This window comes from Cricetulus griseus, chromosome 7 (genome assembly GCF_003668045.3).
Source record: "Cricetulus griseus strain 17A/GY chromosome 7, alternate assembly CriGri-PICRH-1.0, whole genome shotgun sequence".
NCBI lineage: Eukaryota > Metazoa > Chordata > Mammalia > Rodentia > Cricetidae > Cricetulus > Cricetulus griseus.
The window spans coordinates 36,135,983-36,162,870 of NC_048600.1; the positions used below are offsets into that span (position 1 = coordinate 36,135,983).

The following is a 26,888-nucleotide window of genomic DNA, read 5'->3' on the forward strand; positions in this document are numbered from 1 at the left end:
TACCTGCAGTTAGGACAGTGTCAAGCCCACTGGGATCTATATCACACAATGAGGAGTTAGACAGCACATCTTCTTCAGTCTGAAAGCCAATTTCACGACCTAGACAGACATAGCTGCTTCCCTCAGCCCAGAGACTCTTCCCTACTGACATCTGGCTGATTGGCAAGTGGGTAAGGAGAGCTTCCAGAGGGAAGTGCAATTCATAGAAAGCAGCAAAGACTAAGTATTGGGTTCCAAAACCTTCCTCGCTCTGCCTAATATCATGGTTCCAAATACAGGTAATGCAATGGAATGCTCTAGAAGGCATACAGATGTCAAAGTTTTACCCTAGAGCAAGTGAAAAGGGTTTGGCTCAGAGTTTTGAATTTACAGGTGGTGGTAAGAGTCAGAACTGGCTGAGGCTCCCCTACAGCTCTGCCTAACTCAGAACTGGTGGCCTTTCCCCATCTGCCCTATCCTGACACACAGGGTCAGAGGTGGACTCCATGCTGCACAGCCGCTCTGCACACTAGGATAATATGGAAAACAACAGTCACTTCTATTTACAGGCAAGTTAGAGTAGAAATGACAATTTAAGTTCAGTATTCTGTCTGTTTCTCTTGCTCTCAGCTCTTAGACAGAGTTTCCTGTCATGACTATCCTGTCTCCTGTCCCAAATTCTGAGGGTACCTTTCAGAGAAAGCAGCTTACATGTTGGGTGTAGCATGGGTTTCTCTTCCTGGAGCACGGAGTGGGGACACAGAAGAGGTAGGAAGATGGGGATTGAAATCACAGCTTTATTCCAGGCACTCTACTAACAGAGATACATCTTTAACTCTGTAGATATTTCTTAAAAACTTAGTAGAGCAAAAAATATTGGACATTCATTTGAAAACCTGGTCCAGAACATCTACCGTGTCTGCCACACATTACGCTAGTCACTAGGACTTCAGAGAGCCTCACCTGGGAGTTCTTAAGTCCTGGTGAAGACATCTATTCTTTGTTTTTTAACAGAGATTCTAATAGCTAGCTACTCCATGGTATTCTAGTGCCTTCCTACTTGGTATGAATTTAGGATCCTGGGAGGCAGCACTTCTAAGTACTTTGCCTAATCTAAACAGAAACCATCTTCCTAGGAGAATACAGGAGGAAAGAGCAGTCAGATTCCTTTCCAGTGGGGCTGGAATGGGCTAGAATGAGGGCAGGCTAAAAGCAGACTGGGGCCAGTCAGCAAGCTAGATGCTGGGGAAAGTGGCCGGTGACTTCCTGGGTAAGGAGAGGACAGGCACATGGAGGCAGCCCTCTCCTGACTTAGACCTTCAAAAAAGTCATGGTATATATTGCTGTTTCAGAGCTTTGTTTCGTATATTCCACCAATCCTCCTTCCTGAGGCAAGGAGCTATCACTGGATCTTGTGTGTGATCCCTCTCTTGTTGGCCTAGAAGGGGAGGTAGGCATGCAGTGGGCAGCACGATAGTAGCTTCAGGGTCTAGAGTTCTGTGTGGGTGGCACAGTCCCAGACAGCATTACTGAGCAAGCCAGTGCAAGGAATGTCTTCAAATTCAACACTAACCCTCAACCAGGCTCTCCTATAGATTCCTATTTCCTATGGAAGCTTTCATAGGAAAGGTCCAAAGGGAGTGGTCCCTTCCTCCTGTCAGCCAGATGTTGTCAAAGAGGCTGGTTTCAGTGCATGTAGCTCAAGAGCCACTGAAGAGCCAGCACCACAGAACTGTGGATGTTTAGGCAGCATTAGAAAGGGGAGTCAGGGTGCTATACATGCAAATAATGCCTTGCAGAAGACCCCAAGACAGAAGCCAGTGGCCATAAAAGCTTCTGATGTCTGTTATGGAGAAGCAAAGGCACTTCCTCCTCAAAAGCTTGTGTTCTGAGTTACAGTAAGAGTGGAGGAGCTGCAGGTAATGAGAAGGGTCAGGTTTTTTACCCACTTGCTGCCTGAACTGGCCAATTTCTTGAGCACTTTGATGAGAGACTGAGCGAGGAGCAAGACTACAGAGGGATTTCAGCCTGGACAAGGAGAGCTAGCAGTGGGCTTTATGGGGAGATGGACGTGGAAAGAATTGAAGCCAGCTTTATGACCTGGCAGGTCTCACGGTGTCTTGGCTGGTGCCTATGGACTGGGCTCTATAAGACCATGTCAAAAAAATAAAATAAAAAAAACCAAAACAAAAACAAAAACTACAACATCAAAAAGAGTCCATGTCAGGACTGCTCAGCTCTGTCAGCAATATCTTACCCTCCCCAACAGCCTCTTGAACACTGCCCCAAGGTGTCTGAGGTAGAAAGGTCATGGAATATGCCTTAGGATGCCAAGACAGGCACTGGAAACACTGGCCCTGCCAGTGGAAGTGTCCAGGACCCACCCAGTTCCCAAGGGTTTCAGTAGGCCTCAGATACCATGGTTCTTTTAGCAACTAATTTTAAACCACTTCCCTCCTCTCTTGTTTGAGAAGTCAGTTGTGGCTCATGTTCAAATGCATGGAACAGACAGGATTTTGGAAAATAGCTTCAAGCTGCAGAGTGTCTTCTGTAGAAACAATAATTTTTACAGAGAAAGAAGGGCAGAGTCCCAAAGCCATCCTCCCTCATGCAGGGCCTCAGCCCCAGGCACAGGCTCCATTTGGAAAGCTGCCTCCTAGCTTTTGTCTTGGTCAGAACTGTCCTAGACCCACTTCAATCCACAGTCAACCGAAGAGGGCACAGTCGTTAGGTGACCTTGTGATCTCAGCAGAACATGTCTCTCTAATGTAGCTCAATTATGATTGCAAGTTTATAAAACAGGGAAAGATTACAGGAATATACATTAAACCACATCAATGAGTGCTACTGAGAAAAAAAATAGGTCCAGCAGACAGGTACCAATCAAATAATCAATACGCAGGAAACAGCTACATCACCCTGCTTTAAAGGAACCAAATAATGCTGCAATTGGATTTACTTAGAAATTTTTCACTTGAACAAAACTGACAGCTGTATTATAATCACATTTCCAGTCAGTTTATAAGATACAAATTTCATTTCTCCTTATTTCGACTTCATTTCTGAAAAGTGGCCAGCAACATTATTCATCAAGTATACAGAGGAGAAGTCTAATTCATAGAGAGGGGAAATGGCGCTAATCCCGAGTCTCCATTTCCTTAGAGGATGGGTTTAATTCAAATCTGTCTTTTCCCCCATCCATCCAGGTCAGAGACTCAGTTTCAAAGCAGAGTAAGGATGAAGGAGAAAAGGAGAATGAGGGATGGATGGATGGAGGGATGGAGGAGTGGAAAGTGGGAGGAAAGAGAGGTGAAGGAGAGGAGGGTATTGATTTTAGCCCTTGGAGAAGAAAAATGATTTGGGTTTACTCAACTGCTGAAATGAAAACAAACTATATTTTTAAGAAACTGCCAGGAAGGGTATAAGATCTTTGAGATATTTCACTAGATTTGGGTGTGTGTCAACTAGAAACCTTACTATTCAAACATAGATAGCTAGAGGACCAAATGTCAGTCCATAATGCAACATTCATTGGCCTTAAATGAGAGACAACACTTGGAAGTGCCACTTTCATGTTAATGTAACTTTCCATGCTATTACATAATTCAAGGTGCTGCTAAAGCCTGATTTGGCACAATCCTGGCAGCCTTTCATGAGTGCCTACTGTGTGATAGGTGTTGTGCTTGGCACCAGGAGACAGACACTAAGTAGGAGGTGTAAATTCATTTGAGGTGTGCTTGAGGAGTGGGAGCAGATGCTATTCAGGAGAAGACAAGAGATAGGCAGTTGGCCAGTGCACAACATGTTGCCAGGTAGACACAAACGTGTCACAACCCAGGCAGGGGAAAGGTGCAGAGGACTGGACTGGGGAGGTGAAGGGTAAGGCTGGAGAGTAAGCCTCTGATCATGGGACTTGAAGTGGGGTCAGGAATGACTCCAAGACCATCTGTTCTGGTGGATGATAGGAAGGTAGGGAGACCCATTAGGGTACTTCACTAAGGAGACCCTGTGTGGGCCCTTGAAGAGCAAGAATAGGCCAGGGAGGGCAGGCACAAGAGCCACCAAACACAGTCTCCTGGAAACCCAGTTGTCCAGATGCTGTTTACACATACCTCTTAGGTTTCATATTATAGTGTCAGTCCAGCCAGGTGGTGGTGGCACATACCTTTAATCCTAGCACTCGGGAGGCAGAGACAAGCAGATCTCTGTGAGTTCAAGACCAGCCTGGTCTACAGAGAGAGTTCCAGGACAGGCTCCAAAGCTACAGAGAAACCCTGTCTTGAAAAACTAAAAACAAAGAAACAAACAAACAAAAAACCCCCAAACAACTCTCCACAATCCAAAAACCAACCAACCAACAAAAAAACAAAAACAAAATAGTGTCAGCCTACTTAGCCTGACACTGAATAAACCACTTCTCTGGGGCTGCAGCCGGGATGCCTGATCTGAGGTCTCAGCGGTTCTGCTCAAATCAGCAGGTGCCCTCATTCCTGGAACATGCCTTTTAACTAATAAGCCTGAATGAATCCTTCCATTTCCCAGTGTGTGCCTTAGACAGTGTGCTAATGAAACCATGCTACAGAGGTTCTTCTAGAGAGTAAGGACGTTACTTTAGCTCTCAGCGAGTTGCCAGGACATGAATGCTGACTGTATTTATTCCCAAAGTCTGTACTCATTGTAGCTCATTCAGAGGATTTCCAAGGGCATCTCTTTTAGCCTTCAGAATGCAGAAGCAGGCACTGTTAGAACCCAATTTACCAAGGGGGAAAAGGCCCATAGGGGTGAACTAATTTGCCCAATATCAGCTAGAATGCACACCCAGGCTTCTCCAAATCTCAGGGCCCTGGTATCTGAATATAATATACACTGTTTATTAAATGATAAATTTTCAAAGCACTAATCTTCATCCTACCACTCCCTTGAACTTTTATTTTGAAAAAGTTCAAACTTCCGGAAAAGCTTAAAGATGGCTACAATAAACAAACATGTGTCCTTCATTCATTCATTCAGGAGATTTAATGCTGGGCTATATTTGTTTCTTCTCTCTTAGCCTCAACAAGCATACACTGCTGTTTTTTGAGTCACTCCAAAGCAGCAGGCACCAGGCACTTTATTCTTAAACATATGAGGTTTCCTCACTAACAACATGCACACATAACCACAAGGTCACTATCACACCCAGGAAACACAGCACTGATTCCAGTCACCTTATCTAATCACAGCTTCCTTCACATGCAGGTTCCAAAACCCAGCTGCCAGAAAGACATTCTTTATTTAAAACTACAATTGGGAAGATTTTAAATGTTGTTTTCAGATTATATGTAGGTGTATGTTTCTGCACATGGGTATGTGTATGCAAGTACAGAAGGCCATACCCTCTGAGGCAGGCCAGAGGTGTGTGGTTATTGGAGCTAGAGTTACGGACAGTTGTGAGCCACCTGGCATAAGTACTGGAAATGGAACTCAGATCCTCTGCAAAAGCAGTGTGAGCTCTTAACCCAAGAGCCATGGCTCCAGACCACTTAAAATTTTCCTAATCCAAAATGTATCCATGGTGATGGCTGCCAGGTGTCTTTAGTTGCTCTTGAATAGACTAAGAGTAATATCTAAGAATAGTATCTCTGTATCTGACCCCTTTTTGGAAGGGGGATGTCTTCTGTGATACTTTATTATTTACTTTGGGGGCCAGGCTTTCCCTATGTAGTCATGGCTGACCCTGAACTAATAATCCTCCTGCCTTAGCTTCCTGAGTCCCGACATTACAAGCATATGACACCACACTCGGCTTTCACTATTATTCATTCATTTTGATTAAACCTAGGGGACTGAACCTAGGTCCTCACATGATAAGCAATCATTCTCATTTTAATAGGGTTGTTTACATATTTTGTATAATACATTAATTATATTTTTGCAGTTCTGTGCATGGAACTGAGAGCCTTGAACATGCTAGGCAAACACACGTCCACTGAGCTCACTCCAGTCCAGCATTTACAATGCTGAAGACTCAGGCTGCTTCCTTCTGGGATATTACAGTCTGCCTTTGTTTTTCACTATGCTAACTGTTTGTGCTATTTTCTCAGTTTTTACCAGTATGAAGAATATGGTCATGCCTGGGTCATCAGCAAAATAAGCCAACAGAATTTTCGAGAACTGACAAACAGGATTGCAAAATGGTCATTGGCTTTGCAAGACAAATCAATGAGTTCACATTTTTACAGACTTACAATCAAACCACATAACCTGCTTGGGGAGTTCATGATACTTTTTCTGGAAATGAATCTCCAGGCAATCAGATAAGCATAGTCAGGCATGCTTACTGGGCCTAAGAGCTCTCTACAAGAGAACAAGAAAATACAGCAGATGGAGGAACTGTTGAAACAAGGGGGGGGGGGATCCTCTGCAAAGCCTTTTATGATAGTCACAGAGGGTCTCTATTGTACAAGGCCCTGGGTTCAAGTCCCAGCCAGCATCATGAAAACAAATAGTACAACTTCCATAGTCATACTCATATCCATTGGTAAATGAAAGAATAAAAGGCGTGACTTGGGCTGGATCTCAAGACTTTGAGGACAGTGAGACACATGAGCTTCAATGGGCCTTTACTGAGTTGTAGCATGCTTGTTCTGGGAAACAAGTGGAGCTTGGGGCGGGTGGGGGTGGGGCTGATGTTGGATTGTATGAGTTACATCAACACAAGAGCAGGAGACAGAGGGCGTTGATGCCAGTTGAAGCTTGATTTTGAGGGTCACCAAAGGTTCTGCTTGGTATTCAGAGTGGGACGGAAGGTCACAATCTGACTTTCGTTTTGAGAGGCCAACATTATGTACTGAGAAGAATCTTCCCCAACAGAGAAGCAAGTAACACAAAAAGAGATGGACTGAAGTAACCAGGTGAAAGACAATAACAACACAAACCCAGGTGCTGGAGTAGAGCAGGGAGATAGGTGGCTCATTGACACTGGATAGGAAGAGCTGAGGTGCACTGGCCAGTGGAACTGGAGTGTAAGAAAGAGGAGGAAGTCAAGATGAGCTCAAGGCACTGGCTAGCAAGATGTGAACAACAGAGACAAGAAGGCTACAGGCTGGTTCTATGGGAGGATGGATCCATGTGCTCTTCAGAACAAGAGAAGCATCCTGAGATGCTGCTGGGAGCACAGGCTTAGATTTCAGGAAAAGCTCATAGCTGGGGACAAGGGTATCCCATACAAAAAGGGGTGGCCAGTCACTGTCTGTCAGGCAGATGCAGACTCCACCTGGCCAGATCCTCTCAGACTCAAAAGGAATAGGAAGTTAGGTTTCTTTCTTTCTTTCTTTCTTTCTTTCTTTCTTTCTTTCTTTCTTTCTTTCTTTTTGTTGTTGTTTTGTTTTTTGGAAGTTAGGTTTCTATATTGAAATATTCTGACTTTAAATGTTGGTAACTAACACAAAATGTTCTTGCTAACACTCTACCAGTTGTTAAACTACATTACTGCATGAAGGCCAGTGATAGGCAATCCCTGCATTTCTCTTTAATATTCTTGCAGAGGTAAGCATTGTTGTTCTCATTTTATCCAGAAGAGAACTGAAGCTCAGAGGTGATGGAGATGTCTTCTGTACATATGTTTCTCTTATTGGTTGATGAATAAAACACTGTGGCCAATAGGGCAGCAAGATAGGTAGGTCTAGGAGAAGAGGAGGATATTGTAAGATGTAGGCAGGGGCGGGAATCATCATGTAAGCCCCCCCGGGAAGAGGAGGCAAGTGAGGCATTCTCTGGTAAGATAAGACCATGTAGAAATACATAGATTAGTCGTTATGGATTAATAATTAAGACAGAGCTAGGGAATAAGAAGCCCTAGTCAACAGCCAATAGTATTATAATTAATATAAGTCTCTGAGTGTTCATTTGGGGCTGATGCGTTGTGGGACCAGGCTGGCGGGAAGAACTATCCGTTAACACTGAGGCGAATCAATTTGTATACGGCCATAATCTGGGAAGGAGCTGAGGAGGATGTTCTAGGACCTGAGGCTTCTTCCACACCTCTCTTAAAGAAGCAGATCCTGGGCTAGAAGCAGCCAGGATGAGAGGGGGAAGGGCCATAGAAGCCTGCTGGACCAAGACATGAGGGTGAATAGAATAGTCCCCCTTTGTGGGTCCCAGAGAACAAACTGGATCCACCGGGACTAGTCCTTGTGCAATAACATGCCTCTGCACCCAGGCCAAAGACGGGGCAGAGTGTTTAAGGACACTTCATTTGGGCACATAGGCATGTGAGCCGCATGTGGGAGCACCTTGTGGACCTGGACTCTTCAGGAAAGCTCTGTGGGCTCAGCCTCCCTGTTGTACATTTTGATCCACAAACCAACACTTCACACTGAGGCCAGAAAGGCTTTCTGTGACACAATCAAGTCAGCCAACTTTATAAAGCCTCCCTGTCTTACTTGAGGATAGGCTCTGCCAATGGGACCTGCAAGGCTTCCTCTCCAGCCTCTTCCCACCGCTGTTGCCATCTATAGCCCTGCTGGGCTGGTTCCTGCACCCACATCCCCATGAAGCCCTCAGACTGCTGGCTGCCCTGACCTCCAGCCAGTTCAGCTGTCACCTGCTCTCAAAGTACTCGGCATAGTAGCCATCTAACTTTTGCTCTGTGATGCTGTGGTGGGCAGTTATCTCCTCCTGAGATGGCGTGGGAGGTTGCTTGGAAACCCTGCTTCATGCTTGTATGTTTGCTTCTTTCACCTACTAAGGCACAGCAGATGGGGGTTTCCTAGATACTCCCTCTTGTGGTGATCACACTCTACCTATTTTCCTGGTTATTTAAAGTGTCCTTTTGTGACACAGCAGATACTACTATGGCTGGCTTCTGGCTCTACCAGGGGCTGCCTATGGAGTTAGTAGGGCAGGCTGAGAGCAGAGGAATACAGCTCCATGTCTAACCCCAAACAGTAGCCAGTACCCCAGAGTCTTGGGATTTACAAAATGGTGGCTACTCAGTCAACTAGGAAGAAAACGTCAGTCCTTATCAACCCTTAGAGAGGGTTGAAAAGCCATGACAATTAATGTGTGCTGGGTGCAGGCACATTTTAAAAGAAATGACTTAGGCAGATGATACAAACTCAGTAACTGTGAGGCTGAAGCCTGGAGGTTGATGAGCCAGAATGCTATTTCCCCCAAAGTCTCTTTCCTTCTCTGTTCTTCTCTCCTCTTACATTGAGCAGACACAGACTACCCTGCAAATAGCTCACAACCTCTGCCCCATGCCAGTCTCCTGTTCAGGAGAACAAAGGGGGGCTTCAATTAGAGCAGAGCCAGTGTACTTCTTCCCAGAGTGTGACCACACCTTTGCTGTCCTGGGTGGAAGTCACCTTTAGTATGATACCTGCCACACAGGACTGACGACCGGTACTTGTCAGCAGACAAGTTCTCCAAGGTTGTGTTTTTATCAGAGCAACAAGGTCAATAAGTACAGGTTATGACACACTTCCTGCTGTATAGAGTAGGCATTTCTTTAAGTCTACCAGACCTACCAGCATGGGAGATAAAAGTGCACCAACCCAGCTTTTGAGCTTGCCATGAAGACAGAAACATGCCAGACTTCCAATCACTCAGCTATCACCCAACCAATCCGGGGTCAATTTTATAGAAATCTTCTGTGTACTTTGAAGTATGATGATCTTCAATATTACAAACACCAAAACAATTTTAAACAGACAAACAACAACAAAAGCCAGCACCAGGTTTTAAAAATCCTTACTGCTCTGAGCTTTCTGAATGCCATTTTCTTTAGCAAGAGACATAATTTGCAGTCAGGATGGGTAGCCATTACTTTCTTAATGGCCAACTACCCAAAAAGGCTCAGTAAAGTGATCTCAACTAGCAACTAATCAATTAAGATTGATAAGTGAAATACTTTTAACCTTTATTTCAGCCGGGCCCTTCCTAGGGGAAAGAGTGAAGAAATGTGAATTCCCAGCATAAAATGTAATTCCATTTCACCGATATAACACTGAAGTGAGCTGTCTCCCTCTCTGCATGGATCAAATCAGAGAAAGACTGGTTCTCGATCAATTCTAGCCTTACAGAAATCACTGTGGCTGTTTCTCAGGGTGGAAGGGTCAAAGGAGACAGGTCATGATTCCTTTGTTTCTCTAACAAATGGAAGATGAAAGCACAAACAAGAGAAATGCCAGGAAAAGAAAAATGAGCCAGTGAGGTACTCTTCTATCTACATCTTGACCACTCAGTGAAAGGTGCCCACATGCTGGGTACCCTGGCACTCTGCAGGTGTTGTGCTGAGCTACTAGCTTCTCAGATTAGGAGTTAGGTTGTGGCTGTGGCTTCCATGGCATCTTTCACTCAGTCACTAAAGCAAGACTTGCCACCTCTCTGTCCTTTTCCTCCTTGAGTAGTAAGGATGGGAGCTGCAGCCTTGTGTATGTGAAGCAAGGCTTTCCAGGAGTCTTCTACCTGCAATCACCCCCCGCCCCCAGATGGGGTTTCTCTGTGTAGCTTTTGCTGTCTCAGGACTTGCTCTTTAGACAAGGGTGGCCTTGAACTTACAGATCTGCTGCCTGCTGAGTGCTGGGACTAAAGGCATGTGCCACAATGCATAGCAACCACCCTCAGTTTTCAATGGAAAAAACAGAGGTTGTGGTGGAGGAGAAAGAGTAAGGCAGAGCTGGTTTAAAAGCTAACACTCAATGGTTTAGTCATGAGAGCTGGTTACACAGATGAAGTTTTGTTAAAATTCACTGAACTATATACACTGAAGGTTGGAGGAATTTATTTTATATAAATTATGTCTCAGAAAAGGGTTTCAAACAGCCAGACTACAGAGTGGCTCCTGCTGCTTCCATTCGCCTAGCCCACACCTCTTCTTGGGGATTATCCTCTTTAGTCTCCTTAGGGTCCGGAGTTAACTGAGAACTCTACTCTAACTTTTATAGTTGTTTCTGTCAAGGCTACTTAGCTGGCATAATCCTAGGGCTGATGGTCGCCATCTTTCTATTAGCTGGGGAAAAAGGACAGCAGGGCCAAGAGATGGCAAGGGGAGGATTTCCATGTGACTGTCTGAACACCCAGATTCAATGTCTGAAGATAGTGTGACTCAGCCTTTCAAAAGCTATCAGTCAGCTCCCTTTCTTTTTCCATTATGTGGCTGGTTTGGGTTTTCTGTTTCTTAAAAGACTCCTAACACAGGGATGGAGAAATGTGCTAGGCAGTTAGGAGGGCTTGCTACTCTTACAGAAGACCTAAGTTCAGTTCCCAGCACCGACAAGGTGGCTCATGCTGATAACTCCAGGGGATCTGATACCTCTAGCCTCCAGGACACCTGCATTCATTACTTGTATCCCATATCCTGCATACACATACACTTAAAAATAGTAAAAGTAGATTTTTTTTCAAGACAGGGTTTCTCTGTGCAACAGCTCTGGGTATCCTGAAACTCATTTTGTAGACCAGGCTGGCCTTGAATTCACAGAGTTCCTCCTCCCTCTACCTCCCAAGTAAGTGTTGGGGGAAAGTAGAACTTGAAAGCCATATAAGTGTGAGAAAGATCTAGGAATACCATCATTTCTTTTAAATCTCAATTATAAAATGGCCACGGAGAAACATGCTTGTGACCCTAGCCCTTTGGCGATGAGGCAAGGCGACCTCAAGTTTGAGGCCAGTGTGGCCTATTTTGAGATACTCTGTCTCAAAAATAAAATTTTTATTTTATTTGCCTTATGTTGCCAAGGGAAATTTGAAGCAACGAATGATGGTGTACTAGTTATTTGTTTTCCCCCTTTTACATTTTTTTTTTTTAAATCAACTTGACACAGGCTGAAATCTTTTGAGAAGAGGGAATCTCAGTTGAGAAAATTCCCTCACAAGATGGACCTATGGCCATGCCTGTTAGGTAGTTAATGATTAATGACTGAATGGGGAGAGCCAAGCCCACTATGGTAGTGCTGTGGCAGGTGGTCCCTGTGCTGTATAAGAAAGCAGACTGAGCAAGTCATGAGTAACAAACAAGCCAATAAGCAGCACTCCTCCATGGCTTCTGCTTCAGTTCCTGCCTCCAGGTTCCTGATTTGAGTTCCTGCACTGACTTCCTTCGATGACAGACTGTGATGTCAGCTAAATAAACCCAAGTTGGTGTTGGTTATGATGTTTTATCCCAGCTACAGAAATCCTAAGACAATGGTCAATACAGTTCAAGGTTATAGGTTGAGCACATATCTTTCTGATTTGCAAAGCCCCCATTCTTACCTAAACACTGGTGGCTTGTTTTGGGGTTTGTTGTGTCTTTTCATTTTGATAGTTTGTTTTTTACAGGCTTCCTTTTGGCATCAAGAAACCCCCTTTCCACTGGACTCAGACAGAAACCCTTTAATTCACAATGCCAGAAAGGCTAGTGCCATTCTCATCCTGTCAATGAGGGCCCCACTCTCACTGGACCTCCTACTGTCCAGCACTGACCTTTCAGTATGGTCCTGGGTCAGTGGCAGTACAGACTGCATGTTGTACACACTCCCACCCCTGCAGCAGGTGACCCAGTAGAGCAGTGTCCTGTATCCCTTGGCCCATTGGTGCAGGACAAGATGGCCAACTCACTCAGATCCAAGACATCATCTGTTTTGATCAGGTCCTCCTCCCGAGTCAGTGGCAACTGGGTCTCAGGTTCTCCACGCAGCTGCAGTGACAGGGAACGCAGCATGAAGAATACCCGGATGGCCTAGATAGAGCAGAGAACAGAGGAGAGTAGGGTTTCAGGGGTATTCTGGAGAGATGCCATGCACGAAGGCATTTCATGGTGAATCTTGGTTAATGGAAAGGAAGGAGGGGGATAAAACACAGGCCAGCCTGAAGCACAGTGACCCGGAGCTATCATATTAAGAGGATACTTCACACTGGGGGAGCAGCCTGCTTCAGTCCACAATAGGTACAGGGCTGGGTCACTTCACTAGGCACCTGCCATTTGCCAGGACCTGTTCCCAAGGGTCATGTGAACTTTAACATACATCTCCATTCCACAGCCAGCAAATGGCTAAGACTCAGGGAGGCAGCATTTCCAGGAAGGGCTACAACTGCCCTGCTATTCCAACTGGGCTAGTGGGGCTGGGAGATAGAAATCCGCAGCATGTTTGCCAGTCCTATCTAGTAGATGTGGGCACGAGACAAGAGAGTAACATGCATGTAAGCTTTAGATCTGGCTAGACTCCATTCCCATCTTAAGTCTTCCACTTCTTGGGCCTTGGCCTTATGAAGAGGAGTGTGACAGAGACAGGTGAGGCCTGATACCTGGCCAAATGGACAGCAGGATCCTTGATCCCCTCAGGCTTTCCCAGTTCATGTTAGGGGCAGAGATAGCTTGTCAACACAAGCATCCCTGGCCCATGGAAAAGGGGTCTGTCAGCATCCAGTATGGCCATCAGGCATGTCCTGAGAGCAGAGAAAAGGCCATGTCACCAGATGCCAATGTCTTCTGTGCAGAAGCAGCCCTCAGCCCCAGAATCAAGCTAGCCACCAACCACAGAGCCCAAAAGCACAGTGCAAAACACAGGTCAAGGTACCCCACCCCCACCCCGAGTCCCCAGGTCTCTCCCTGACATGGAATGGTGGACTTACTGGGACATAGCTCCGAAGGCACACAGACAAGGTCAGTATTGCCCTCTACCCTACTATGGTGGATAAGATACAGTAATCCTTAACTCTGGCTATGCTACAGCCCTGAGACAAGGCTGGAAGGTACAGTCAACACAAGCCTGAAGAAAAGGGTTTTTGATAGATACCAATAGATACCCAGGCTTTTGATAGATACCGATACAAACATAAAGGAGTGTCAGGGCAAACCATTGTGGCTTCACACAGATGAATTCTTGTTTGTGGTAAAGATGGTGACAGTCCTGCCTTACATGAAGGGAAGATTCCTTTTATTCAGGAGGAACTTTCAAGAAAGGAGAGGGGACAAATTCTTGCCTTCAAGGGGCTGGAGGGGCATTGCATCCTGGTATCTCAGGCAATGAGTATCTTTGATTAGCTACCAAAGCCCTGATCCTGCCTTGAAGCAGGCTCCTCATGTAGAAACTTCAAGAGTACTCTACAGCCCTGACCTCATCTGAAGGAACACAGCCTTCTGAGTAAAGATGTGAAGTGGGGGAGGGAGTGTCACTGGGATTATCTGACATTGTAAGTTCTCAAGTATAAGTAGTTACAATTTAGGGATGAGAAGAAAGAAAGAAAAGGGCCTATTGTAGGCATGTCCCAGTCATGGGAAAAATTAAGACTGTGCCAAGTTCACTGCTTGCAGGGTTCTGATGGCAAAGATTCTCAGTAGGGTCATGGATGAGATGGGAAAAAAAAAAAAAAAACAACAAAAAAAACATGCTGCTTTCTGTAGCCCATCCCTTGGAAGACTGAGGCTTTCCAAGGAGTCTATGAGTTAGGAATTTGGCTCTTATTGCAGGTCTTTTGGTAAAACATCTGCTTTCACTCTACAAATATCGAATGGAAGATATTCCCAGGAATACAAATAAAAAATAGTCATTTAAAATATAAAGTTGAAATAGAAGCCATATAAAATACCATTTCAAATAGCAACTTTTAAGGGAAAACCACATCTACATGAAGCCCACGTCCAAGAACAGAAAGAGGTGAGTCCCACAGGGCAGGGTGTTTCTCATTGCAAAAGTGGGCTCCCAAGGTGCCTGGAAGGGCTGGCAAGCATGCTGTCCCTCGCCATGGCCACTTCATGCGACCACCCTGGAGACATTAACAGCTCCCTTTCACCACTCACAACCATTGAGCACTGTGTGGGGCCATGGGCATCATCTCATTTGCCCCCCCCCCTTTTTTTGAGACAAAGTCTCTTTATGTAGTCCTGGCTCTCCTGGAACTCACTCTGTAGACCAGGCTGGCCTTGAATTCAGAGATTCATCTGTTTCTGTCTCCCAAGTATTGGGATTAAAGGTGTGCACCCACCATGCCCAGCCTATCATTTGAGCCTCTTAATGACCCTGTGTCACTCCCATCTGACAGAACTGGAGCCCAGGGCTGTTAGGCTGGCTACCCAGGGTCACTCCAAAGCCTGTGTTCTTCTGACCACATTCCTTGCCCTTCGAAAGATTCAGATTTTTATCAAGTGATCTTCTTTTCTTTGCTAAATTAAGACACAAAATTTTAAAGTCATAACCAAAAGGAATAAGAAACAATTACTGTTTCAGATCCTGGAAGGCAGAAGATCACATTTCAAAAGGGAAGGCAGTTGACCGAGCTCTACCATGAAGAAGAAACTTTGTTTCTCAGCTTCTGTGAGTCTGGAACCTTAGTAACATTCAGTATCTGGAGAACCAGACCATGAAGAGGCTTTGGAGAGGAAGGTCTGGAGTCAGAAGGTTCTCAGCTCTGACTGGGGCTGAGTGAGCATAGGAATTCCCTGAGGCTAGAGCTCTAGTGAGGGCTGCATGGTAAGTCCCCAATGAGGGTGCACCATGGCACAAGATGGAGTCTGAGCCTTGGGCTGGCCGTGGGACAAGCGCTCAGTTCACCTCTGGCGATTTCCTTGGCACATTTGCAAGCTGTTGGGTGTAGGTGACAGTCATTCAGGTTAGAAGACACCAAGGCTGCGGGAACAGCTGTGGAAGTCAGTCATCCTGAAAACAGGATTGAAGCAGTTTGATGTGGATCCAGCCCAGAGGGAATGCTAGGTGGTGATGTTAGAGATGTACAAAATAACATCCATACCCTTTGAATCAGAAATTCCGCTTCTGGGAACTTCTCCTAAAGAAATAATTCAAAAGAAAGAAAACAGTGTGTTCATGAAGCAGCTCTTACAGTTTGGCTGAAAAGAGTGGGATATAGTGGAAGCACCCCAAACTCTAACTAATGGGAAAACATCTATGGGAACTGTGGCAAAAGTCTCCTGGGAAATCTTTATGAAGTCCTAAGAAGTCACTTATAAAACTGTCAGATAGGTGTGGTGGCACATGCCTTACCCTTGGGCTGCAGAAGAAGGAGAATTAGGAGTTCAAGGTGATCCTTGGCTATAAAGTGAGCTCAAGGCCAGCCTGAACTACATGAGACTGTCTACAAAATTAAAGAAAAAAAAATTCTCCATTGTGGGCTGGGAGTGATGTCACTGGTAGCATGCAAGAGGCTCTGGGAAGCATATCCAGAGCTTCAAAAACACTATCACAACAGGAAAATTCATACTACAACAAAGAGAGGAGAAACAGAAGATGAAAGTGAGATCATGGCAAAGATACCCTTTGCCATCATCAGATGAGTTATAGACAAAGATGGGAGGAGAAGCAGCAAAAAAAAAAAAAAAAAAAAAAAAAAAAAACTCCAAGTGTTGAAATTATGGAAAAAAATTCCTTCTTTTTACAATGTTGAGATATGACTGAGTTTTCTTTAATGTGTAACCCACAGCCAAAGAATGGAGTAAAGTATCCCATTTCCTCAAGGTCAATAGTGACAAACACAAAAACTGCTATCCTTTACAGGGAATATGGAAACAGAGTGTGGGGACACATCTGTAATCCCAGACATCTGGGAGGCTGAGGGAGGAGGACTGTAAATTTGAAGCCAGCCTGAGCTACTTAATGCAACACAAAATTTAGAAAGGCAGAAACACTTGCTGAGCATATCCATGGCCCTGGTTCCATTCCTAGTACAAAAACAAAACCCTGGCACAAGGACCTCTGTTTTACACTGGCTTCCCAGATAGTGTATAAAGATGGCTGGTGCTTCAATTCAGATTTTAATATTTGCCAGAGCCCCCTGCTGGCTCTTTTCCTCTGCCCTAAGTTTAGCAGTCTACGAGTAAAGCATCTTGCTCCTCTTGGGCACGAGCATACTCCACTGTTGTCCCACCAATGTTCTTTCAGGGTTTATTAACTGCCACGCTGTCAGCTACTTCAGGCAAAAGCTGAGGGGACACAGGAGGAACTTTAGGCTCAGGGAGGTTAAATAATGTTTCCAAGGTCACACAAAATAGGGCTTAACCTATGGACCTGACTCCTGAACTTGTATTCTTTCTTAGCCTACATGAATGGGGATAGCCCAAATTCCAAGTTCTGATTCACTCATTCTTCCTAGACCCCAAGAACTCTGATGACTTTTATTTCAACATGGTTGGCATGACTCAGGGGCATTTTTGATATTTTGGTCTTACACACACACACACACACACACACACACACACACACAAAGTATTAGTATTGTGTGTACATATGGAGGTCAGAGGACAATTTGCAGGAGCCTGTGGTTTTCTCAGGGGACTGGGAATGTGTGTTGCTTGAAGATACAAGGTCCCCACTTCCTCTGTTGACCCTAAGCATGTGGTGGAGGAGGCTGCAGAGGCCTCTTGTCTGAGGCACACACCACTTTATGTGCTTCCTGAAATCCTGAAGTGAAACCCCTCTGCTGCTCTGGCCACAAGCAGACGGAGGAAGAAGATGTGATAGTCAGCTGGGGAGCTGTCATGAATGCCTCTAAATTATCTATTCATAGTCATGTCTCCAGGGAATGATTTTCTAGGAAAAGGCAGTGCTGCTTTCTAAGAAAGAAACCGAGATCTTACGCAGGAGATAAAATACTGTGAAGAGCCTGACTGAGGCTGCTTCCTAGAGTGGCCACCTCAGAAAAAAAAGTGCTGATAAGGGGATCGCCCTCTGCTGCTTCTGAGAACGTGGCTCTGCATACATGCTCTCCTGCCTCCTGGCCAGCATCACTCTCTCACTATCAGACACCTTGCTAGTGTACTGCGTGGAGTTCTGAGACCTTGGAGTCTTGGTTTATGCCTACCTCCCCTGCACTGGGTGATCTTGGATCTGCTCCCCCATGCTTCAAAGAAGCTTGGCCTAGCTTCCACTCAGGGTTTTGGCTTTACTCTGCCCTGGTGCAGGTGGTCTGACAACAGCAGCCCACGGAGGTGCCAGTTGCCACAAAATCCCAATCTCCCATTTCCAAGGGCAACAGGCTTTGGAAAGCCATGTATGGTAGTAGGTGTGTGTGAGGTGGTACTCTCTATAGGTGACTAGGCACATAATGGAGGCAGTCTTTAACTGACCTAGAGACCCTTGCTCTATGGCCAGGAGAGGCTAGATCATACTCACCCGCCGTGTCTTCTCCACATCACCACATGGCAGCCGCTTCACAAAGTCAATGCCAGTCAGTGGAGTGCCCGTTGGAGGCAGGAGGATGGAAGCATCCATCATGAGATATTCCACATTCATGGGCTTTATCTAGGAGAGACAGAACAGGAAGTTTCAGAGAAGGGCCTGACTGTGTCTGTATCACAAATGAGCGCCAGCTCGGTGTGGACTGAGACCATGCTTGAAGCTTGCCAGATCAGTGGTAGGCCTTTCCCATTTTCCAAGTTGTGGCTTCTCCCTTCATTTAAGCCAGAGGCCCCATGGCCACACAGTGCTGGCTGCCTGCCTTCCTTTGTAGGACACTGCCTTCTAGAGGCCTGAGACCCTTCCTCCAAATCCCTGTTATTTCAGAGCATGATGGCAGACCCATGTTCCCACTCTAGGCCTTTTCACAGTACCTGTTGGCTGAAACTGTTCCTACAATGGCAAAACCTCTCCAGGGAATTCCTTCCATTCTGCCATGGGGTGGGAGACAGCAGTGAGCCTCAAGGCACTGTGTTGCTAATAACTCTGTGTTGCTAAGGGATGTGAGAAGAGTCAAACTTGGAGGCCTAGTTTCAGCCGGCCTCCTCCAGCCCAAGAGCAGCACTCAGAACTTCACTTTAGTTAGCTCAGAGGCCAGTTTTCTAAGGGCAGCTGAGGACTGACTTCAGTTGCAGGGACTGGGGTGTGTCACCTTAGTATTTCTGGAGAATGTCAAGTATTGTGCTGCTAGCAGAACACGCCATAAACACTGGAATGAAATAAGAAAACCTCAGGAAGCTTCCTGTGGGGTGGGATGAAAGGAGAAGAACACAGCTTTTACTTATGGGCCTTGCATGAGGCCTGCGGCTGGGTATTTCACATCTGGCTGGGGCAACTCAGAAGTTGTGCACAGATGACAGCAAGGTTCAAAATGTAAGTAACCTGCCTGAGGTCATAGAGTTAAGAAGCAGTAAGAGCAGATATCACAGGGGTTTCCAAATCATAAATAACAAGTAGAGTTTACATTTCTAAGCTGAAAAGGGTACTGTGGAGGAGCACACTCAGGAAGGGGAGTCTGCATGAGAGGAGGGAAAGATGAATACCCATGGAGGGTTCCCCCTGGAACTGATGATCTGAAGGGGAAACATTTGAGCTACCCTAAGCATGACAGGGGCTGTGTGGGCCAATAAGTTTCAGGCACAGTCATGGTAACCCATATGTCACAAGGAAGTATGACCTTGAAAAGGCTCCCCTGATGCCTCAGGGGTGCAGTGACAAAGATGTGGTGAGGGTCCTGCTGCCAGAGCCCTGGAGACAGGCTTCGAAGCCAGGGAACCACTTAGCTGTGCCACTTGCCTTTTTCTTTCTGACACTTTAAACACTTAGGTTCATTATAAATGTTCCCATCACTTCATGCTTTGGTGAGTTATGTCCATGAAAAGCTCACTTATCATCTATTTATTGAGTGCTACTTGAGGGCTGATTCTGGGGATGCAGAGACAAAATAGAAAGTGTCATTGTCACAGTCTGTCCTCTGTGCTCCAGGGAGAAGTGGGACTCCAGGGGCACCCCACCCATGCTTACTGCTCTAGAGGTGCAGCAGATAGAACCACTCTGCTATGGAAGCCTGGCTCTGCCACTAGCAGGCTGGGCAGACTGAGGGGCATTACTCAGCCTCTCTGACTCCCATTCTCCTCATTTGCACAAAGGAGACAATGGCAATAGCTCTTTCCATAGCTAAAGACTCTGGATTGAAGTTCCCGGGGTAGGGTGAATGCAATTCCATTTTTTTAAAAGAGCAATTCATTGTTGAAGATTCTATAAAGCAGATTGCTTAGAGCTTCTTGGCTACAGAGAGCTGGAATGTAGCAGCTTTAGAGCCATAAAGCTCCAGCTTCCTTAATAGCTGTTCCTTGCTCACCTCTGTCTGATCACACATCTTTGTGACTACCAGGTGAAACTTTTGGGGATGTGTTAATCTTACACACAACTAGCTTCTGCCAACTTCAAAGCTAAGGATGTCATTAGATAGCATCTGAGACCTATAGTAGAGACTGGGCCTCCTACTTTGCTGTAACCTGCCACCTAAGGTTCCCAACGATGTATTTGAAAATTGTTTTATGATTTTTGTTTGTTTGTTTGACTACGTGAAACCAGTTCCTTGTCAAAACATGTTTGGGGCAACCTGAGTATTGGACATAGTCACTTATATTTGGCTCTAAGATGAACTCTCTCTTAAGGTGAGAACTATGTTTTGTGTCAGATTTAGTAGATACAACACGTCCGTCACCCTGGCAGGAGTTAATCTTCAATAAAAGGACACCTCTCTTTGACTGATACCAGGTGACCCTAACCACCTTACAGATAGGGTGCTGTTAGTTCCTGCAGCATTGGAGCAGCACTAAGGGCCTGTCCCACCTCAGCTGGGAAGAGGACAATTTCCTAAGGACCAGATGAGGGCTGATGTCAGTTGCAGAGTGCAGGGTGTGTCACTTTAGTATTTCTGGAGAATGTTAAACATTGTTTGGGACATGCCATAAACACAGGAGTAAAACAAGCAAAAACCAGGAAGCAGAGGAGAAATGGACATTTATAGGTTTTCACATGGGCTTAGCATGAGGTCTGCTGCTGGGTATTTCTGACTAGAGCAACTGAGAGGTATGAGCCCCACTGCACAGATGACAGCCAGCCAGGCTCAGAATGTAAGTAGCCTGCACAAGGGAACACAGTTAGGAAGTAATAAAAGCAGGCACTTCAGGGGCATAGGAATGAATATAATCTCAAGTTTTAGTGGCCATCAAATTCACCTCACTACCAGTCTTTGCCACTTGATCAGAAAGCCCCAGATGGGACAGAGCCCTTTTCAAATTTGGCCCTGTACTTACTGTCATGCTCCTGTACTCATCTTCAAACATGTCCAAAAAAATCTCTTCTCCCTGAAAAGAACAGAAGGGAGTGAGAGAAGCTTATTCTTACCCCAAATAAACACAGCATTATAAATGCTCCACTTGACTTTTGAGGCCATCTGTTTTTCATTACAAGTTCTTGTGAATCACCAGAAAGTAAAATACACATGTGAACGTGAACACACATGCGCAGATGAAAGGCTGAGTATCAAGTTGCATTGCTCAACAATTTCCTCCTCTTTGAAAGCACACTGAGCTAGAGTTCTTCTGTCATATCAGTTAATTAGAGTACAACAACAACAAAAAAAGTAACACATAATTAAAACATAGATAAGATTAATATTCCAAGTGCTTAACATCATTCACTTCTCCAGAATGGTTGGAAAAGGGGAAATGCTGGTTAAGTCACCATGTTAAACATGTGAGGCCCATCCATGCCTAGGGGGAAGGGCATAACTACCAATACTCAGCACTAAGATTATATTGCTCGCTTATATTTGTTTTTGAGGAAAGTCTTGAGGTTTGGTTGCTAGTGGCAATGAATGCCCAGGATTCCACCTTGGGCAAAATGCAGTACCTCCTGTTTCAGTGTAAGAATGGATGGCAAAGGTGTATGTGCCAGAAAAGAATAGGCAGGAGCCAATGTCTGTCAGGCCACTCACTGGGAAGGCAAAATAATACACAGAGAAAGCACGGCCCCAGGGCCTGCCACTCAGACACTTGGGACGTGTCAGTGCAGCCACTGTTCTGTCTTACGAAGAGTCAGAACCACCCTGTCTCTTTGGGATGGGAATAAAAAGAAAATGCAGTTTTTCTTGTGTTTGGGACCAGGAGGCAGCTTCCTGGAAATGGCTACTCTGTGCCTTTCCATGTTTATAACCTCAGAGCTTTCAAAGAGGACTAGGGCAGCCCCAGGTTTCTTCTTTCTTTTGGGCTGACTAGAGGGGCATGTTCTTGCTTAAAGGCCAAGTGTGGTTCTCTGAAGGGCAGCTGGGATTTCCTTCCCAGAATGTGGTGGCCCACAGTGGTGGCTCTTTGTCTGGGCATGTCTACAACTGCAGCTGGATCAGGTGACCTGGTCCTAGCAAGGCAGAGTTCTAGATTACAGGACTGGGCTTCAGCTCAATTAAAAGCTGACAACAATGGCAGCAGGTGGCATGCAAAGCAGGAGCACATTAAGTGAGGGCAGTAGGAAAGTGAGGCAGTGCTGCCCCTCCCCCAGCAGGAGCTGTCTGAGCTTTGTTAAGGGGAAGCAGGACCAGGACTTAGAGTTCAAAAGATGAGCACTAGGGTGACTGGGGTGACTAGCCATGTGGATGATCCCATTACAGCTGAACATCCGAGTCACCCAAACTCATCCTCCATGTGAGGATGGGAGGAGAGGCTCACTACACACCTAATCTGCCTAAATCTCGGACTTCCCAGTTTCTGGAATGACTGCTGCTGTTTTCTCATAGCAGCCCTACTCTACTAAAACATGCCGTAAGGTCCAAGCTAAACAAACTGTTGAAACTGGATATCTTGAAGTAGTCAGTTGGAACCTGAAGATAAATGTCTCTAAATCCTTCAGATCCTAAAGGTTATCTCACTAAACTCAAGATAATTCTTCAGATGCTTACATGAGGCTTCTTAGTATGCATGTTTATAGACATTACACACATATATAATTAATAAAATCACAGGTGATTCATTGTAGTTTTCTATGTATTAGGATACAGAACTCACAAACCTATGACTTTGTCATATGCATACATCTCATAAATTATAGTAAATCCACAAGTAACTGATAAACAAACTGCCATAAACTAGTAGCAAGTCCTCAAAAAATTTATTGTTCTTATAAGAAAGCACAAAAGTTTAGAGGCTGCATCCCTGGAGATTATGGAATTGAGCATGTGTGCAAGTGTAAACAAATAAATAAATAAATAAATAAATAACTGAAGAGCTGACAAAATGACTCATCAGGTAAAAGCGCCTGCAGTAAAACCTGATGACCTAAGTTCGATCCCCAGGTTCCACATTGGAAGAAATATACTAACTCCTCAAAGTTTTCCTCTGACCTCTGTATGCACACCTTACAATGCACACACTTATACATACATGCATGTGCACGCGTGCACACACACACACACACTCTGGAGATTACATATAGGACCAGACACCACTATCCTATACTCCATGAGAGATACCCCATGCTACTGTCCACCTGTGCTGCCAAGTACCTTATAGAAATGCCGTACAAGGTGGACACTCTCTTCTCTTGCACCCTGTTGAAAAAGAAGGGAGATGTGAGGGACGCAGATTGGAGGGGAAATGGTGGGTGACTCAATTAAGCAGGGGAATAGGTTACTGAATACAGCTATGTCTTCCCTTTAATAAAACACAAAATTCTTTCACCAGTGTGTGTATATATGTGTGGGAATGCGTCAGAACAGACAAATCTGAGGGTAAATCCTCAGTCGTTCTTTCACTTCTGCACTTCCTATATTTTCTAAAAATCATAAAGAACAAAAAACGATAAAAGATCCTGAGAAACTAGCAAATGTGTATCTTAGCAGACACACACACACACACACACACACACACACACACCACCCAAGACTGTAGTTGGATATGTTTCTACGTGTATAAAAACTCTGTCACACAAAAGAAACATTTGAAAATGCCCGGAGCTAATCCAGAAGCAGGTTATTCCAAAAGAAGCTACTGCAATGCAAGAATGCGGTCTGGATGGAGGGAGGCACCTCTGAACACATGGCTACAGTAGGACCTTGGGGTGTGTTTGGGGGTGGGGGGGTTGAAGGTGTTTCAGGCCCAGTTTCTCTGAGCTATGCCAGGGATGCTGTGGAACAGGCAGTGCTAGCAGCTTCCTAATTGACCTCCTGAGCTGAGGGACAGTACAGAAAGGGAAGGGGGAAAGCATGGCCTCACCTCTAGACAGGCCAGATGCACATCCTTGATGATGCAGCCAGACCTGGTCAGTACTTGCTGCTTCAGGAGTAGGCAGCTCAGCTCCAGTGTGGCTAACCTGATTCTGCCATCTGCAAACACACCATGATCAGCCAAGTACCCCAGAGCCCAGTGCCCACCCCAGACACAAGGTTCTTGCTCTCCTTCTTTGAGGATCATCACCTGACAGACAGTCTTGCCCAAGGTCTCTCATGTCAAGGGGAGCTCAGAGGGAGCTACACATGTCAACCTACTTCCCAATAAGTTACAAGTCAACACTCCCTGTTAAACCTTTCAGCTCCCATCTGCCCTGAAATCCCTTTATGAGCTGAGCAAGGGAAGGTGGGAGAAGGCGGAGGTTATGCTGCAGCTGTGCCTGTCCAGAATGTTTCCCCCTCCAGGTATGCGTACAGAACCATCAGCCCACTCTGGATCGTGTGAATCAGTGGAGTTGGGCCTTCTCTCCTTACTAGAATAAGCATACCACCTGATAGGTCTCAAACCGAGAACAAGTCTCACTCAGCACTCCTCACCCCATCCCCTAGCTAAACCTCTCCCTCCCAGGGGTGGGGCTTCCACTTCCCAGCCCCCAGCCCAATCCCTATACAACTCAAACATTTGGGCTAAGCTGGTTTCTTGGCTCAGGCCACCTCTCTTGGTCAGCAGCTCTTCTCTTGCTCTCCCTCCCCTTCTCTCTTCTCATGGTCTGGTTTAGTCTGCTGGCCATGTTCAGCCTGGACCTTCCCTCTGCTGCTTTCTCCCTTATATCTATAATAAAAATCTTCTCTGTGCTTTAGGAGTAGTCAAGAAATAAAAGACCTCTTCCTTTTATTTCATGTTTTCATTTACCATCCAAGCTTGTGTGCCCTAGGTGCTCCAACCCCTGCTCAAACGGATCAGGTGGCAACAGGCAAATGGGCCGAGTAGAGTCAGTGAGGCTCAATTTTACAGTGTGCCAGAAATGCTGGGCATAGGCTTTCTACGTGCTGGGGTGTGGCAGGGACAGGAACACTGGTGGGGGACTGAATGGATGGGTATGATAACCAGCACTAGCCACCTCTCTTCCCTTGTTAGTCTTCCTAAAGTGTCCCTCCCACATAGCTTGAGCACACTGGATGTATTCATACAGCATCAGGCTCTAAGCCTGGATACTAGCAGGCTAGCCCAGCATGAAGCTCATCACAACTTGGTCACAGTTAACAGAAACCCAACTCAGACTAGCTTAAACTATATAAGCAGAAACTGACAGATAAGCACATACAAACACAACAGCTGACTTACAAAAATCTGCTAGGGTAATGGGGGAAGAGGAGGTACTAGCTTCAGGCACAGCTGAGGCCAGGATTTCAATGTTTTCTCTATGCTACTTTCACTACTTGCACTGGAAGCCATCTCTTTCCTCCTACAGAAGACACCGGTTGTCCAACATAAGGCCAACTACTGTTGAGCAAACTGTCCCATGGGTCTTTGCACTTTATTGCTAAGGAAAGGTGGAGGTGTAGAAGTAGAATGAGGGAGCAGAGAGTCTATGGGCCTTGTCCCTGAGGTCTAAGACACTAGAGCTCAAGCAGGGATACCCCAGGGACATACCCCAGACACCAGTCCTTTTGCTAATGCCCTGTAGGTGAGGTTGAAATAGATGAGAAGAAACATTTGTGCTTAGTTATATACATGCAAAGCAAGTTTTACTTAGCATGATAAAAGCCCAGGGAAGGTTGGTCCCTGTTCACATATGCAGCCCCACCCCCATCCACTCCAGATTTTCCATTCCCTCTCCACTCTGAGGTCTATGTGCCTATCCAGAGTAGTTTTATTCCTTCTGCTGGCCAGTATTCTCCTGTCTTCCCAAGTTCTAGCCAGAGTTGACCCTGTCCTTGGCTACAGCACAGCTCCCTCAATGACCTGATCCACGTGGCTCCCACTGTCCCCTGCAAAGCTTGCCCCTAACCCCAGCCCCATGAAAAAGTTCTGCCTCCTTTAAATGGAGCTCTCAGCAATAACTGACCCCACAGAGTACCCAATGTCTTGAGTCATACAGTCTCTGTCCCTTTTCTCCTGTCTCAGGGTCCTGGGCTGTCTCTTCTACTTTGCCATCTCTACGTATGAGCAATGTCTCAAGGGCTCAATCCATGACACCCCCCTCTCTCTCTTCATCTAAACCTTTACAGACCATGCATGTTGGTCCCCAGTGCTGGCCTTGTCCTGATCTCTTCTCAGAGCATAAGACCCTGTGCGCTGCCCCCCCCCCCCCCAATCTCCACAGTCCACAACTTCTGGAACTTTGAAGACCAGCAGCTGTGGGTGGCTCTTAGCCATATGTAGGATGCAATCAGAAAGCATCTATTCTGTGAATAACTGCAGATAGCTGTTGTCACCCTAAGGCCACTGACCTGGCTTTCCAGGTCCTTCTCCCATTTGCTAGCATAGCCACACACTGCTCCTGTCACTGCTTGACCAACTCTGGTTGACCATACCAAGTTGCTCTGACCATACTATTCCCCTTTGGGTAAGCAGGAGACCAGGTTGTCTCCCATGCATTCATTCATTCTTGTGACCTTTCTCCTGTCTCTACAGAGGATTTGTCATGCAACTTTTGACATTACAGGCCAAATAACTCGGTGCCGTAGAAGTCCTGTGCAACCTGAGATGTTTAACAGTGTCCTAGGCTTTTACCCATTAGAGGCCAGGAACATTCTTAGTCATTCAGTTCAAAATGTCGTCAGTCATCGTCACATATATTCTGGAAGAAAAATTACCCCAGCTGGGAAAGCCTTTCCTAGAGCTTCCTTCCACTGTTATCATTGCCTTAGTATTTTGGCTACAGATGGGTGCTGGGTCAAACCACTAGAGACATTGGGCACAAGGTGTACCTTCACCCAAGTCTTCAAATCTGTTGCCCTCGCTCAGATTCTCAGCCTAGTTCATTCCCACAGTATGGCCTTCGGCTTCCCAGAGAGGAGGGTCC

At 45.7% G+C, this 26,888-nt stretch overlaps 1 protein-coding gene across 6 annotated transcripts in view; it reads right to left on the bottom strand.

Moving 5' to 3' along the window:
• Positions 1-26,888, bottom strand: part of Clec16a (C-type lectin domain containing 16A) — a 214,373-nt gene that overhangs the window by 98,995 nt on the left and 88,490 nt on the right. For 4 of the 6 annotated variants that reach the window (XM_027424795.1, XM_027424793.1, XM_027424797.1 and 1 more), the window contains exons 14-19: positions 23,906-24,015; positions 23,197-23,241; positions 20,954-21,004; positions 18,066-18,194; positions 15,691-15,726; positions 12,562-12,682 (exon numbers count right to left, since the gene is read on the bottom strand). In XM_027424795.1, the coding sequence (XP_027280596.1) occupies positions 12,562-12,682; positions 15,691-15,726; positions 18,066-18,194; positions 20,954-21,004; positions 23,197-23,241; positions 23,906-24,015 (492 nt within the window). The remainder of the gene's footprint in view (positions 1-12,561; positions 12,683-15,690; positions 15,727-18,065; positions 18,195-20,953; positions 21,005-23,196; positions 23,242-23,905; positions 24,016-26,888) is intronic. The other 2 variants (XM_027424794.1, XM_027424796.2) reach the window with 1 other exon arrangement.